Raw genomic sequence first — 16,787 nt, forward strand, 5'->3', positions numbered from 1 at the left:
ATCGGCAACATCTGTAAAAGCATCAGGTGTTAGTTTATTAGTACAAAGAGTTGCATACAAATTCCAGTCAGCCTTAGTGAAATTCCATCTGGATGATGGAGGAACATCAGATGGACACACAGCTGTGAGAACAGTAGGAAAATGGTCACTTCCGCACAGGTCATCGTGAACCGACCACTCGAATTCACCCAGTAAATTGGAATCCACTATTGACAAGTCCAGACAAGAGTAACTGCCAGTTCCAGGATGACGATAAGTGTAAGAACCATCATTAAAAATACATAAAGCATTGTTTGAGAAAAACTCCTCTAAGATTTTACCGTTTGTATTGATGTTAGTACTACCCCAAAGAGGGTTATGACCATTTAAATCTCCCAGGATGACACAGGGCTTCGGTAGCTGGTCATATAATGCTTGAAGGTCAACCTGTTGGAGACAAAACGAAGGTGGAATATATAAAGAACAAAGAGTAAACACAATATTCAGGGTTACGCGTACAGCGACAGCCTGGAGAGGGGTATTAAGAGGAACAGGACTGTGAATAACACCCTGCCTCACCATAACAGAAGATCCTCCAGTAGCTTTATAACCTGGAGGGGAAAAGTGATGGTAAGAAGTATATGATCTCAAGTCAAAATTATCAGTAGCTTTAAGGAAAGTTTCCTGTAAGCAAAAGGCTGATGGTTTTAGATCTTGTATTAATAGCTGAAGATCATTAAAATTATTACGAAGTCCTCTACAATTCCATTGAAATAAAGTAGTGGAAGAAGTCATGGTGGTTCAATTGGAGATCGAGCACGTGGAGAAGGTCTTCGCTGATCTGATAGCGATGGCGTGACCTCCATGTCCAGAGGTTCAAAAGTGTTGTGAACCTCTACAGGAACAGTTAAAGGAAGAGACACTTCTATGTGCTTAAGTGCCCTAGTTTCTTTCTTTTTGAGTTGTTTCTGTTGTTTGTTCGTAAGACGTTTAGGTTTGTTTACCGATGCTGGCTGTACTTCGGGGTCTGAAAGAACTTCAGGTGCTGGCGATGTAGTGGTGGTTAATGGTGTGGGAGACATGGCTGGAAGCATATGGTCAGCTTCAGTCTCTGTCTGAGTGGCAGCACCATTTCTGGCACCAGAAACACTGTACAAAACAGTTTGGTCATCGGAGACCCAGGTGATCGCAGTTTGACAGCCCTGATCAACCTTTGTACAAGGAGTAGAAACAGCTACTGCCTACGTTTTTGCAGACGACATGTGACTTGTAACTGGTAAAAGTTTCTTTGCTTCATTGAAGGATTTATTGTTGGTGTGCTTCAATTTCAAAATTTGTGCTTGTCTTTCATATGCTGGACATGATTTGGAAAATGACATATGGTTACCATTGCAGTTCGCACATTTTATTTCATTTGCGCAGTTGACATTTTCATGTTTCCCACTACAACGGGAGCAAACTGGGGAGCTGTGACATGACTTAGCTGCATGTCCAAACTGTTGACATTTGAAACATCGAAGCGGTTTGGGAATATACACTTCCACTTCAATGTTAAAATAACCAGCTTTTATTGATTTTGGTAAGGACGTGAGACAGAAAGTAAACAGGTATGTATTCTTCCCAATGATATCATCACCTAGTTTCCTAGAGAATCGCTTGACAGAGGTGACACCTTGGGACTTCAGTTCAGAAGCAATTTCGCCTTCTGGCATGTCAGCAAGACATTTTGCCCGATAACGTATGATGCCTCTGCACGAATTAAGAGTTTTATGAACGGAAACAGTAATCCCAGTATTCGCAAACTGGCGAGCTGCGAGCAAATTAACAGATTGCTGTCTCTTTGCACATTCAACTAACAGAGAACCTGTCCTGAGACGTGTTACATTTCTCACTTCACCACATATTCCAGCAATGGCTTTTGATATGACAAAGGGGTTAAGCTTCAAGGGTTGTCCATCAATTCCGTCCACAACTAAAAAGCGCGGCCAGGATTCACTACTGACTGCAGTAGAGTCATCATCAGAAGATGATAAACCATCTGTTTCGACATGTCGCCTTTTTGATTTTGATCGAGAACCAGTTAGATTGGGGGTAGCCATAATGAAGAAAGGATATTCGACAACCCTGCTCCCCACCCACCATGGAGTGTCAACAAGGACGGTGTCGAAGTGGAAACCGACTCCAAACCACCAGGGTTACAGGGTTGTTATACTCTAGCAGTACAGACACAGGTAGCTAAAATTGTCAAACAGAAGAAAAGTCAGGCTGGTTCCGCCCATGGCTATTATCTGAAGACACATAGAACCCGGAGGTCAGTATTGCCAGATTGGCCCATGAGCCACCGCCTTCTGGCATAGGACTCTAGGCATAGCAACAATTTTCAAACATGAGAGTATCACAAAAATATTTCGTGGAAAAGATACACAGATATACATAATCCACATTTGATGTTGACCATGCACAGGGCATGACATGACCAGCCGATTGGTAGAACCGGGCCAGTTCTACCTCCCGTCTAGGTGAAGTCAGGGCCAAAGTGGTGTGTTGCGCAATAGGTACACGGTTGCAGGCACCTATTGCCCTCAACCACCAGGATCCCTTCCTCCACCGACACAGGATTGCAACCCACAGCAAACGGGTTGGTGGACCAAATATCCCCCGGGTCCACAACGGGGGTGTCGGCGAGCTCTTGGCGTTACCCAGCACCCACCACGAGGAGGTGGCTCGCCACGGGTGCCGACAATGAAGGTCAAATACTCGGACTGCTATGGCCCCTTTCATCCCTTATGCATCATTGTTGGGGGATACATGTTCACGGGCGCAAGATTTCTTAATTACATTATAGTGAGTGAGTGAGTTAATATGTAACGTCACATCGGCAATATTTCAGTCATATCGTGACGAGAACCATTAATATTGTACACAATAGTTAATGGTAAAAAATCTGTCAACGAAGGACAGAAAAACAGCTAGATTATCACAGATAGATATTTAAAACCAGTAATTAGTTCTAAAACAGTTTAACTACAGAGGACGATACAATATGAAACATGGGCTATAGATCGCCAGCAACTAAAGGTAGATCACCATACTAATTATAAGGACCATGGCTTTCATATTTGTTGTTTGACACAAAGTACTTATCTAGCTAGATGACAACAACGTATAAATAACAGACAATTTGGATCAGTGACTGAATATCATGAATAAACATCATTTCCTTTATGACGACAAACAATCAGCAATATCACAGAGTGTTATTCAGTAACACGATTCAATAAGTGATAATGACAACATATGAATCGCTCTGGGATCTAAGCATCAATTGCTGTAGATCTATTATCAACAAAGCTAGAGACCCATTCCAATCGCAGTCCCCAAGAAGAGGCAATCATTGGTTAGTTGAGTTCAGTTATAACCCACGCAGCCTGCCAAAAGAACAGCGTTGGTCATCTCCCCAATGTATAATCGAGTGGCGTACATACACTGTCTGAAACACTAGCATATTATTTGTGGTTTTGGTTATTTGTTCGTTCTTTTCTTTGTTTGGGGCGGGATGTGTTTAATCGACAGAGTACTGCATCGCCAGCAACTAAAGCTAGATCACCATACTAAGGACCGTGGGGACTTACAGTTCCTTTGCTACCTGCATGGACCCTAGTTGGATTTACATCATCCTTTCAGCCGCTGGCGATTGTAGGAACGTTTAGCCAAATTTCAAAAGATCAAATATACTGCGTTTAAAATCGGGCAAGCAAAAATTAAACTGTGAAAGGTTTGGGACTTAAGTACACTCTCAGGAGGACAATACTTTTACGATACTTCAACCCCCTTTCACGATACAGCCACTAACAATACCAGCTTTAATCAAAGTAATCAAAATTCAGTCATGAAATCAATTTCTTTTAAAACACCAATTATTCAATGATAACGAACAGTAGTAAAAAGATCCGTAATAGTTTTGACATTGAAATATTTATCCCCTTTCTAGGTCTTCCTTGTCAGCTGCTATGTTGAAAAATTGTTCTCTGTCTTTCTCAGTGCTCAATTTTTGGAACAAGCATGTCTCTGCTGCTTTAGATATGGCGTTTATCTCAGTTCTATCGAGGACAATACGTCACAGATTCATTTTGGTTAATCTCATAAATAGACAATCGCTGATAACAGTTCTGGATTTAACTGAGGTGGCATACGTGTGAATATTTCATGACTTCGGAATGCTCTTCAAGGCAGCGTTTATGGAATCCCATTCACGCTGAAAATCTGTTGAGGCTGGATCACATTGTCAATTTGTTTGCGTAAGTTTCTTAGGCCTTCTTACACGGCAGGATAACATATTTTAATACCGGTAGAAAGCGTAAAACCAAAACTATCCAAGGTGCAAGGGACAATAACTAATGTCACAGGATATTAAAGAAGGCAGCAACAAAGAGCACAAGTGAAGTAGTCATACGTTTTGAGGATGGACCTTACAATGGCCTCGGATATTGGTGTGTCAAGGTATAAGTTAAACATTTCGTCGAGAATTTACCATATATTATTACCTACAAGGGCGTGGCGTGATGTTATGAAAAATGCTATGATGTAACGTTTCTTCTGTGAAGTTGCGTCCTACATGCGGCGACGGCGCGTAGCCAGCTAGTGTTTGAAAGTAGATTTGGTTTCATTTTCCTCAATACGACGACCTTGGTAATAAACAGAATATTATTTGTGTCCACGTCATACTCGTGCCTAAATATTGGTGTATAATACCACCACTTAGGCACTCGTGTCGTAAACATAGTATGACATGGCCAGTCATGTAATATCCTTTAAATATTGACCACACAGTACCTGTGTGTCCAGTCCAACCATCAACAACATCAGAAAGAACAGGAATGACCACAGCTGAGGAAGTGGAAGTTGGGCCAGAGCTGCTGGATAGGTTACAAATCCCAAACCTGGTCCTGCAATGAAAAGTGATATCCACATGGAAAATTTAATGTCATGTGACAATGTCTAAATGAGAAACATTTATGGCATTTGGGTATTCAAAACCAGAGAAAATCTTCATGAAAACGCCAAAACAAAGAGCAACCCAATTGACGCCGAAATCCATGGGGATGGATTTGAAGATGTAGTGAGTTAACGAGCCCCACTCAGGAATATTTCAGCTATATGGGCGGCGGTCTGTAAATAATCGAATCTGAACCAGACAATCCACTGATTTACAGCATGACTATTTGGGAACCGATGAGATGTATCAACCAAGTCATCGAGCCTGACCACACGATCTCGTTAGTTGTCTCCTACGACAAGCATAGTCGCCTTTTATGGCAAGCATGGTTGCTGAAGGCCTAGTCTATCCAGGATCGTCACGGGTATGTAGACAGGGAAGTAGATTTGGCGTTGTCTGTTTCGTGGTTTGGACCCTAATAAACCCACATTACAGGAGATACCTTCATGGAATCCATTGTAATCTTTAGATGGATGAAATATTAAGTATTTTAAGATCTTGCTTCAAGAGCAGAGGACCATTTCTATGGCGTTTATCACGCGCTTTTGTATGCGTATAGAAGACTGATGGTATCAGGCTAACTGCCCCATGGACAACTGCCCCCCGACAACTGCCCCCTGGCTATCTGCCGCCCATCCATTGTGCCCCCCCGGGTTAATAGCCCCCCGGACAACTGCCCCCACCCATCATAACAAAACACACAAACTAAATGTTATGATGTTATTTTTTGTAGCTCTATATAATACCACAACACATCATCTTTAGATTCAATACGAGTATCGATTCATTTAAAAGGTCGATTACTGGCTGGAGGACATCTTTTCCTCAGTGCTTATATGCCAGCATATTCACAGATGATGGACCCTGGCTGGATTTACACCATCGCTTCAGACACTGGCGATTGTTTGGGATTGAAGTGGGTGTTGATGGGTTTAAGTCCTGTATGGGTTGGTTGGGAACAATTTCTTCGAGGTCTAAGCAAAAGTCTATGGGTATGGGGTTGACGTTAGGTAAGGTGATGTGAGTTTTGGGAATTCTTTTGTAGCGGTGGAGAAGAGAGGTGAGGCAAGCAGTGGTGAACTCATAGTGGGGGGTGGGGGGGTGTATAGGGTAGAGGGGATAAGACTATGAGTGATGTATATACAATGAGACAATTGGTAAATAAAAACATATGAGGTGAGTGATGGAAGGATATTTTTGGTGATGCTATTTACAATTTAAGTGATGGGAGGATATTTTGGTGATAACTATTTACAATTTATGGGATTAAACTGGGTGAATTTTACAAAGGGACTTGCCCAGTGCGGAGGAGACCCCAGGCTAGCGGTGGCCGTGGCCGTGTTGCTCCGTTGCGTTCAACATCCAAAGACCGATTAACTTGTCCGGGGGGCAGTTAGCCTAGACCCAGATTGATGTATGTATGTTGCTTTCTGAAAGATTATATTTATCTCTTCTACTGATCTGCAGTAAATATGTGCTGAATTTCTTGAAGAATTTCTTATACCCCAAAAGACCTACATACACTGGACTTTCAGTGTCTGCAGGAGTGTATTGTAAACACACATTTTGTCAATAATCAAAATAACCAACAACAGGCATAAGAAAATACCTTTTCCCTGTTTAGTATCAATATATTCTCTGACCTTGACTTTCTTTGCACTACACTACAGACCTCCCCGACCAATCAAAGGAAGACGTACCAAGTGTCAGACTCAGACCTTGAGGATGACATTGACCTTATATCATAGGTCTTATAAGAGGGATACACTGGGTTATTTTTGTATGCACATGACAGCCCCCAAACTCAGGAACAACACGGCACGAACAACTGCTGTTATTAAGCAGGGGTGGTCAAATTCAGGGAACGCCGACATTATCTGTACTTGAACGGTGCGGATCAGGTACCTACCGTTTGCCACAACAGTTCCAATTGGAACATCAACTTTCTGTGACATGAACCCCAGGGTAGCAAATGTCACGAGGCCAGAGAAGATACTGGTTCCTTCTGAGACTATTGTCAGTATGAGACAATCTCTGTGAATACAATAGTACACATTTTCGAAAATGCAAATTCGTATTATCAGTTTTCTAACACGGAAAAAATGTCCAGGTTTCATCAGTAAAGCAATGTAGTACAGCACACACTGTTATTGTATTAGTATGCTTTTGAGTGTTCCAGCTGTCAGAGAAATGCACCTAAGACAATAAGATCTAAAACCAGAATGTCCAACACTGCAAGCATTGTTCTTTTCAGAAGCGTTTTCGGTCTGATGATAGACGTGTCAGTTCTTGAGAGTCCATGGCAGGTGCATCAGAATGTCAAGCAAGAGACTGTTATGCTTTAGGTTTAAACCGTGATCTCATTTTCTTAATGCAGGGCTGCACTCATTGTCGAACAAATATTACGTTTGGAGAAAAATGCATCATCGCCCGAAATTCACGTCGGCCAACGCCAACTGAAAACCACTCAGACCCCACAACCTTTCTGCAGGTCTTTCTGGCTGACAACTTTTTCATTCCCTATAACTAAGAGCATTATTTTAAAGAAAATATCATTCTGTAATTTCTAGTTGAAATTTCTAAATTAAACTGTTCAGCTCAGTTTATTAGTTACGGTATGTTGTGTTTGTTGGGAAGTGATTATATTGTAGGAAAAATATAGGGCTTACACATTCTGATCAGGACCCACAACTTTTGATGGTTCTGGGTCCTTAGGGCCTGCAAATTTTCAGGGTTAAGGCAAGCAAATCTATGAGTCCTATTTTAAGTCGATTAAGGATAATCACATACATATGCCATCTGAGTATCATGTGACTGGTTTGTGTCACTTCTATAATTACAGGTGTCCTGATTCAGGTGTCCTCCAATTACAGGTCTCCTGATTCAGGTGTCCTCCAATTACAGGTGTCCTGATTCAGGTGTCCTCCAATTACAGGTGTCCTGATTCAGGTGCCCTCCAATTACAGGTGTCCTGATTTACTCACTTCAGACATGATGCATGGAAGTTCTTGTAGCTCGCAGCAGTGCCAATCATCCCAAAGCCAACTCCAAGTGAATAAAACACTTGCAAACATGCTTCCAACCACACCTGTAACATTTTGGTATATTTGTAAAGTTCTTAGTTTTATTATATGCAGATAATACAATAATATTTCATGAATCGCCAAAGGGACACATTGATGCTTTGAACAAGATGATTTGAACTCATTTAAAACTGTTGTAATCCATGGAAGCTAAAAGTAAATATAAGAAAAACTGAAGAAATAGAAAACTCGGATCAAGTATCAACACTGTAAGTAATACTGCTTCAAAAACAATGTATAGTTTAGTTTACAAAGCTAGAAAGTTAGACTTGCCTCTTGAAGGCGTATTAATAGTCAGCATTTGACTTAACGGTAACACCTATCTTGACATAAACCTTGAAGTTTTAGAGAAAATTAATTTCAGATTCTTAAAACTCATTACGGGATTAAAAACTCAACCTCTCACTTTGTGCTGTATGGAGAACTAGGAAGATTCCCTGTTAGAATTATGATATATAAACCTTTACTAAACTTTTTGCACAAGTTAACTTACCAAGAGGGTGTTTTTACGCTTGCCAACTTAATTCATAATTATTTTTCATTCCAAAGAAGTACAATTAAAAATATAATCACTGGCTCTTGCACGTTAAAATATATATTATACAAAACTGGACTCTCGCATGGTTTTGAAAGTCCATCAATGTGTACAACCCAGTGGCTTGTCTCAAAAGTTGAACACATTCAAGACTAGTTTATTCAAAACTAGCACAATGGCATTATTTGTAGTCCCAAGCAAATTTGCTATCAACAACTAAAGCCATTTCCTAATCTTGATGCATATCTCCTCTTTCCAAAACGTATTTCATTGCCATTGGTGAGATTTAGAACACGTGACAACAGTTTACCTATTGAGACTGGCCGCTCTTATAATATTCCAAGGGACAAGAGTATGTGTCACTTATGCACTTCTAAAAGCATCGCAGAGTATTATTATACCATTATATGTTTCATTGTAAGCATTAGATACTTTGAGGAAGCAATATCTACCCACCAACTTAACCTCTTTTCCCAATGAAACAACGTTCACGAAACACAAGACAATCTATCACAACATGTATCATCTCTTGTCAGAAAAAAATGTTAATATTTTGTTTTCCTGCCATATGGAGTTTGAATCTGAATTTGTATTTGTATAATGTTTACAATACATGTTCTTGTACCACCAAGGTGGATGATGAGAATATAATACTTAAATTGAATTGAAAATTGCATGCATGAAATCATGGTCCAGTCTACTCACACAAGATTTAGTTCAGCTGAATAGTAATAAAGAGCCAGTAACGTTTCCTCTTAATCACTTTCCTTGGAATCATTTACCTATTGTTATTTCACTGTAATGCCAGTATAACTGTGCGTTGGGACTTTCAATGACAGTACATTGTTGGTAATGCCTGACTCCTGTTAGTATCTGGGAACGATGTATTTAATCTGAATTAACCCAGAGTTGGTAGGAAAGTTGCTTGGTAAGCACAAACACAGCTGGTTGTAAGCATACCTTTATATCGTGTAGCTTGGTGAAGTCCGGGATGATGTAGTGGTACAGACCGTCTAGAGCACCTGGTTCTTGCAGTACTGTGATGAAGAGGGAGGTGAGGAGGACGTATGGCAGAAGTGCGGTCACATACACAGCCTGCAGACAGGAAACTAACAAATCATGTGTATGTCCCTTCTAATAGACGGATGGTATTTCCCATCGGTTGTCCTGTTTCATGTCTTATTCATACATTAAGAACTTTACGTTATAAAACAAGCACTAAACCGAGTAGTCACTGATCGGTACGAGGTCTGCATTTAAGTTTGAGATGGTATGTACTTAATTCAGTGTTTTGTGAACATGTTTCTGTGTTCAAGCCTGTTTCTGTACGAAGTTTGTTGTATCGGATATGATCTCGCTGTGGGTGTGGATGGACGTGTTCACACCATTTACAATGAACATTTATGTAAGTTATGGTAACGGAGTGAAGATTGAATCACATATACGGCATACGTTTATGTGCCCAGCAAAGGTCGTGCAAATTGTCTTATTCACTAGTAGAATATTAAAGGTATCAGGAAATCAGGCCAATGTAGGAAAAACAAACCTACACTGTCAGTAACTTTATCTCCGTTTGAGCATATAAATGACAACATATCATAACATGTTTAGAAACCACCTTTTTGCAAATGTTTGATTGATTGTTTTACGTATGCCATGGTTGGAGGTAAGTGGGAGGCGGTGGGCGAGCTGTCTAAAGCGCCAGGCTAGTGATCTAGCGAGGATGAGGTGTCAGGATCAAGCACATCTGTGCCGTGTAAAAACCTTGAAGTGAACTTTGAGTAGAGACTCTTCCCGTGTTGTCACCACCCTATGTACAGTACACAACCCTTTGCACTGAATACTTGCAAACACCTAGTTGGAAATACAACGCTCAGTGGACTTGGACAGAGTACTGTGATTAGTGCCCCAGTCCACCCAGCTGTGAGTGGGTACCTCGTTAGAATGGGAAAGCCACAATAAACTCGGTGCGCCAAGAGGTAGCAGGAGTTTGTATACCTCAAGAGAGTTGAGATTGAGATTCAAGGGAACAAATGTTAAGCACTAGGTGCGGGGGTGTATTTGCTATTTACATACCCTATCAAACTAAAAATACGGAAGGTTAGTTTCTTAAAGTTTGAAAACCATCAGATTTAGTACAAAATATTTTTGCAAATCGATCGTGAAAACCAATGACTTTGTCCATTTCAATGTCAAATCTTTTTACCACTGTTAGTCGTCATTTAATTATTTGGGGTTTTTTTAGAAGAAATTGATTTCATGATTGAAGTTTGATTAATATTAGTATAAATTAGAACTCGTAATGTTTGTGTTTTGTACCCTCAAAGGGGGTTAAAGTATCGTAAAATTAATGTCCTCCTGGGAGGGTACGTAAGTTCCAAGACGTTAAGAGTTTAATTTTTGCTACAGTATATCTGTTCTTTAAATATTTTGGCTAAACTTCCCTACAATCGCCAGGGGCTGAGGGGATGGTGTAAATCCAACTAGGGTCCATGCAGGTAGCAAAGGTACTGTAAGTCTCCATGGACCCTGGTATGGTGGTCTACCTTCTGTTTTTGGCGGTCTATAGTCCGTTTTTATATTGTATTGTTCTCTGTAGTTAACTGGTTTTAGATTTAATTACTAGTTTTAAATATCTGTCTGTTAGATCTATTAGATAGATCGTCATTAAAAACATTCACTTTTAAAAGAACATTTTATGGGATCTTCCTTAAAGAATCAAAGTCAAAGCTATCAATGGGAGAGGTGTCGGAGCAACTGATTTTTACACCACACTATGTATGTCAAACAGATTGGTCTCAAATTATAACTTAAGAGACGTTTTCCATTAGATTTACCTTACCAGAAGACTTGATTCCACGAATTAAACAGAGAAAGATTATTACATAGGATGCGCAAAGACATCCAACTATGTGCCACTGCACCGCTCCCACGTCCTCTAATCCGGTAGAGACATTCAGCACGTTATACCTGAAAGGCACACATTGGCAGGGTCAGTTTGGCATAAAACACCGTATGGCCGACATATGTAATATCGTTGGTTCTGGCACTCCTTATGGTTGTAAACGACTGGTCAAGCATGTCTAAACGTAGTTTTGCTATATACACCTTTGAGCGTAACAGATAAAATGTCATTCCTATTCTGTACATCATATATGGCCCATGCAGGAATCAAGTGCACTGTAAGTCCCCATGGTCCTGAGAATGGTGATCTACCTTCAGTTGTTGGCGATCTATAACCCATTTACATACTCTCTTGTCGGAATTTGAAATCAAGTTTTGGAGGTTGATTCTAGTTTTACTTGTAGAACAGTTGGATATTCTACTGGTTTTACGTAAGTCCCTCGTTAACAGGTTTTTATACTCTACATGTATTTGTGGTGTGTGTCACGGCACATGTTTAACCGCAACATCAAACCTTTGAAAATGGACATTCAATTCAAGTGTCAATGAGGTAAATAAGATTCATTGTGAGTGCATTTGTATTGTTCCATAGTAATGTCCAAGCAATATCACCTCGTGGAGAAGGAAGAAAAGCTCCCCATCATACAGAAGAGCTATACGGCACCACCTAGTGTAATTCGCGATAACATAGTTTGCTATGGACTGCAATACACAGCAAATAGTATCGACCGCATCAGGGTGTCATCCCATTATGACTACGATCAAGTATGACTATTCCCCTAATACACAAACTGAGCGGCTCAGTGATTTCAAATTACTGGCAAAATAATTGTCCTCCCGAGAGTAAAATTATTGTCCTCCGGAGAGGGTACGTAAGTCCCAATACATTCGAAGTAAATTACAGCTTTCCACTGTTTTAATCGTAGCATATGTTAAGTTTTAATGTATGGCTAGATGTATCTACATTGATAACATCTGAAGGGATGCTGTAAATCCAGCTAGGGCCCATGCAGGAAGCAAAGGTACTGTAAGTCTCCAAGGTCTCTAGTATGGTGATCTGCCTTCAGTTGTTGACAATCTATAGCCCGTTTTTATGTTGAATTGTCCTCTATATTTAACTCTTTCAGATTCAATTACTAGTTTCAAATGGATACATGTGATATATTACCGGTTTTACTGTTCTTTATGAACAGGGTTTCAGTTCTTAGTATTCTTGATGTCTAATGTTCTCGTCACGATACGCGTGCATTATTGTCGTTGTGACGATATATATTAACTCACTCACTCACTCTTGCTATTATGACTATGGCAGTTGAACAGAAAAGAAAAATGAATGTAAATTGTTTGCTGCTTGTATCAAAGACAAGATAAACGGTAGAATAACATTCGCAGTATAGCTACAGAAGTACCATAGCTCTGGACGTAGTATGGCTTGGAACGAAACTGGATGTGACAAATATATACATTCTCTATTTCTTCCAATCCATTCTTAGTGAGTGCGTGAACATGTATAGCCACACTAGCAGTATTTCAGCCCTATCATTACTTACCACATTATGAATACCCCATCCACCCCCAAGATGCTGATTTAAAACTACCAATCGTAAAAGATAGTGATTTAGTTACGATTTATCATCACATCGGCAATATTTCAGGTATATCGTGACGAGAACAATTACTAGTAATTATAAAAATACATATTAATTAATGGTACATTGTAAAAACCTGTCAATGAAGGACAGTAAAACTAATTAGAATATCAGAGGGAAGAATGTAAAACTATTAACCCGATCTAAAACAGTTTAACTCTAATGGACAATACAATATAAAAATGTAGGATAACTGTATATGGATGATATATAAATGGGCTATAGATTGTTAACAACTGAAGATAGATCACCACACTAGGGACCATGGGGACTTACAGTACATTTTCTTCCTGCATGGATTGTAGCTGGATTTACAGTTTAGATACATCTAGCCATACATTAAAAATACACATATTCTACGATTGAATAGGAACGTTTCGAATTTACCTGGAATGTTTTTGGACTTACGTACCTTCTCAGGAGGACAATAACTTTACGGTACTTCAACCCCCTTCGAGGATACAGCCACTAACAATCTTTGTTAATATTTCAAACTTTCAATAATAAAATACTGATATATAAATGGGCTATAGATTGTTAACAACTGAAGATAGATCACCACACTAGGGACCATGGGGACTTACAGTACATTTTCTTCCTGCATGGATTGTAGCTGGATTTACAGCATTTTTTCAGCTGTCAGCAATTTAGATACATCTAGCCATACATTAAAAATACACATATTCTACGATTGAATAGGAACGTTTCGAATTTACCTGGAATGTTTTTGGACTTACGTACCTTCTCAGGAGGACAATAACTTTACGGTACTTCAACCCCCTTCGAGGATACAGCCACTAACAATCTTTGTTAATATTTCAAACTTTCAATAATAAAATACTGATCTATTTATAATTCATTTAACAAATTTAAATCTTTTTAAAATGCAATAATTAAATGATAACTGTAGTTGTTAAACGATCCTTCATAGTTCTTGATTTAAAATAAGTATCCCTTGTGATGGAATATGCAACACAGTCAAGCAAGATATGCTTGACTGTGATTCTTTCATCACAAGGGTTACAAAACGGAGGATCCTCACCCTTCAATAGGTGTTCATGAGTATATCTCGTATGTTCATGAGTGTATCTTGTGTGGCCAATAACGACATCGCCGCATGATGACCTCAAATCTGGACTGACAAATCTATTTACACCCACTTGGGTGTCCCACTTCATTTGCATCAGATCACGGATACAAGATCTAATTGTAGCTTTGTAATCTGAGTATGGAATGAGAAGTGGTGTCACAGATTTGCTAAGTGCAGCAAAATCGGCCATCGTGTTCCCAGAGATGCCAACATGGCCAGTTAACCAACAAAGGACAATGTCGAATCGGCCTGTAGGAAGATCATTACACAATTCAATAACTTCTATCAAAAGTGGATATTTACAACAAGACTTTTGATGAAGGCACAAAAGAGAATCAGAAAAGATTACATATTGTCTATATTTAGGGTGCCTTTGAATATACTTAAGAGTTGTTAATATGGCTCTGTTGTGAAAATAGAGCTGTTATTTGGTATTCCAGAAGATATTGTTCTGGATCCACAAGCCACTGCACCACCATCCTTGGATCCATCTGTAAATATGGATTTGTTCCTTTTATCTTTACTTTTTAATTGATTATATTCTTGTTTATATTGAAATTCATTAGTTGCCGATTTTTTAAATGTTGTCAGGGTTAGCTCAACTTCTGGCCTAGCCAACTGCCAAGGAGGAGAAGAAACAAGGCGGGAGAGAGCTATAGCCAACAGCAGAAAGGAAAGGTTTAATACGTAATCCAAGAGGTGGTGTAAATGAAGATTTTTCTTATCATACAGATCCTCGTAAGGAGGATTAAAAACACAGTTGTATGCAGGGTTGGACTCACTGGAAAATGGTTTTATAACATACTGCAAAGAGAGTTTGTCAACGGGAGAACGGGAGAAGTTCGAAAAGACCCATGACAAAGTCTTAGACCTTGGTGATGGACAGAATCTAAAGTTTCAAGGCTGCCTTTGCACTCTCCACCATACACGATGAAGCCGTAATAACGTTTGGATCGTATAAGAGCTCGGTACAGTTGCAGGAGGGTTTTCTGATCCCCTCCCCACTTTGTACTAAAGACAACTTTCAGCGAGGTTTATACCTTCGGCAAAAGTGGATACAATTAGTTTTTGATTTTGAAAATTTTTAGTCCATTTTCCAGATACAATTTATCAATCTTATTTAAGCTAAGCTGCAGTTCAAGTGTATGCATATTTTTCCCACGACAACAAATATTAAAATCATCCAGTGATCCATCAATTTAATCTTTTAAAATCTTTGCTAAACTGTTAATCATAATGCTAAACAAAGTAACAGACAAAAGACTGCCTTGTGGGACACCCTGGTACTGATTATAATGGTTAGACAATGTAGAGCCCACTCGGACTTGAAACTGTCGGGGCAGCCATGAAGAGCCACCTCCTCGTGGTGGGTGCTGGGTAACGCTAAGTGCTCTTCTCCCGTGTGGACCCGGGACAGAATGTGTCCACAGCACCCCATTGCTTGTCGTAAGAGGCGACTAAATTGGGCAACCTGTTTGCCGTGGGTTGCGTCCCGTGTCGGTGGAGGACGGGATCCTGGTGGTTGAGGGCAGTTGGGCTTTTAACTGCGTTCCATTTGCCCAACACACCACTTCGGCCCTTACTTCACCTAGACGGGTGGTTGAATGGGCCCGATTCAACCAATCGGCTGGTCATGCCAAGCCCTGTGCATGGACTGTGTCTGTGTCATTGCACAATTTTGATATTTGGAATTGTTTTGAAATTCGGTCTTGGCACTACTGTTGATTTGTAACTTTTTTATTCTGAATTATGATCGTATGAACTTTGCCTAGAGGCTTATGTCAGAAGGCGATGGCTCATGGGCCAATCTGGTGGATTAGTTATTTTTAATTCTTCCGCTAGAGTATATCATCTGAGTATCCTTGGTGCTGCAAGTCGGAGACCCACTTGCATTCAGCATTGTCCTTGTGATACTCAGTGGTGGGTGGGGAGCTCAGATGATGAAATCAAACTAACTAAACATGGCTTACGAAACCCCTCAAAAAAAGAGCAAACGTCAACTTGATACTGATCCCATTGAAACTGACCACAGACTGCCCAACTCAATTGATTACTGGCCACGTTTTCTTGTTGTTGAGACTATTGACAAGACCCCTTTAAAGGTGAATCCTTTTGCTGGTGATGTTAAAAACATTAGGCGATTACGTTCCGGTGCCCTTCTGGTTGAGTGTGCAAAAAGACAGCAAGCCACCAATCTTATGAGTACTAAATCTTTTGTCGGTATTCCAGTTACGATCTCAGCTCACAAAACACTTAACACGAGCAAAGGAATTGTCAGGGACCGTGAACGTTTGTTTGCTGACATGTCAGAACTTGACATCGCCTCAGAGATGAAGCAGCAAGGTGTCCTTTTTGTCAAACGTTTTACAACCCGTAGAAATGATGCTACTGTCAACACAAATACATATTTGTTTTCTTTCTCTTCTCCAAATGTTCCAAAATCATTGAAAGCAGGATACTGTAACATCAACGTTGAAATGTACATTCCAAACCCTCTTCGATGTTTCAAATGCCAAAAGTTCGGCCATGGGGTTAATAACTGCACATTGTC

General features: G+C 40.0%; 1 protein-coding gene across 1 annotated transcript in view; it reads right to left on the bottom strand.

Annotated features, from left to right (window-relative positions):
• The window catches only part of LOC137256095 (sodium- and chloride-dependent glycine transporter 1-like), a 57,145-nt gene that overhangs the window by 8,826 nt on the left and 31,532 nt on the right, over positions 1 to 16,787 (bottom strand). Inside the window, exons 5-9 of the mRNA XM_067793795.1 lie at positions 11,431 to 11,563; positions 9,554 to 9,688; positions 7,960 to 8,063; positions 6,885 to 7,009; positions 4,813 to 4,925 (exon numbers count right to left, since the gene is read on the bottom strand). Of these exons, the coding sequence (XP_067649896.1) occupies positions 4,813 to 4,925; positions 6,885 to 7,009; positions 7,960 to 8,063; positions 9,554 to 9,688; positions 11,431 to 11,563 (610 nt within the window). The remainder of the gene's footprint in view (positions 1 to 4,812; positions 4,926 to 6,884; positions 7,010 to 7,959; positions 8,064 to 9,553; positions 9,689 to 11,430; positions 11,564 to 16,787) is intronic.

The sequence above is a fragment of the Haliotis asinina genome, chromosome 11, assembly GCF_037392515.1.
Source record: "Haliotis asinina isolate JCU_RB_2024 chromosome 11, JCU_Hal_asi_v2, whole genome shotgun sequence".
NCBI lineage: Eukaryota > Metazoa > Mollusca > Gastropoda > Lepetellida > Haliotidae > Haliotis > Haliotis asinina.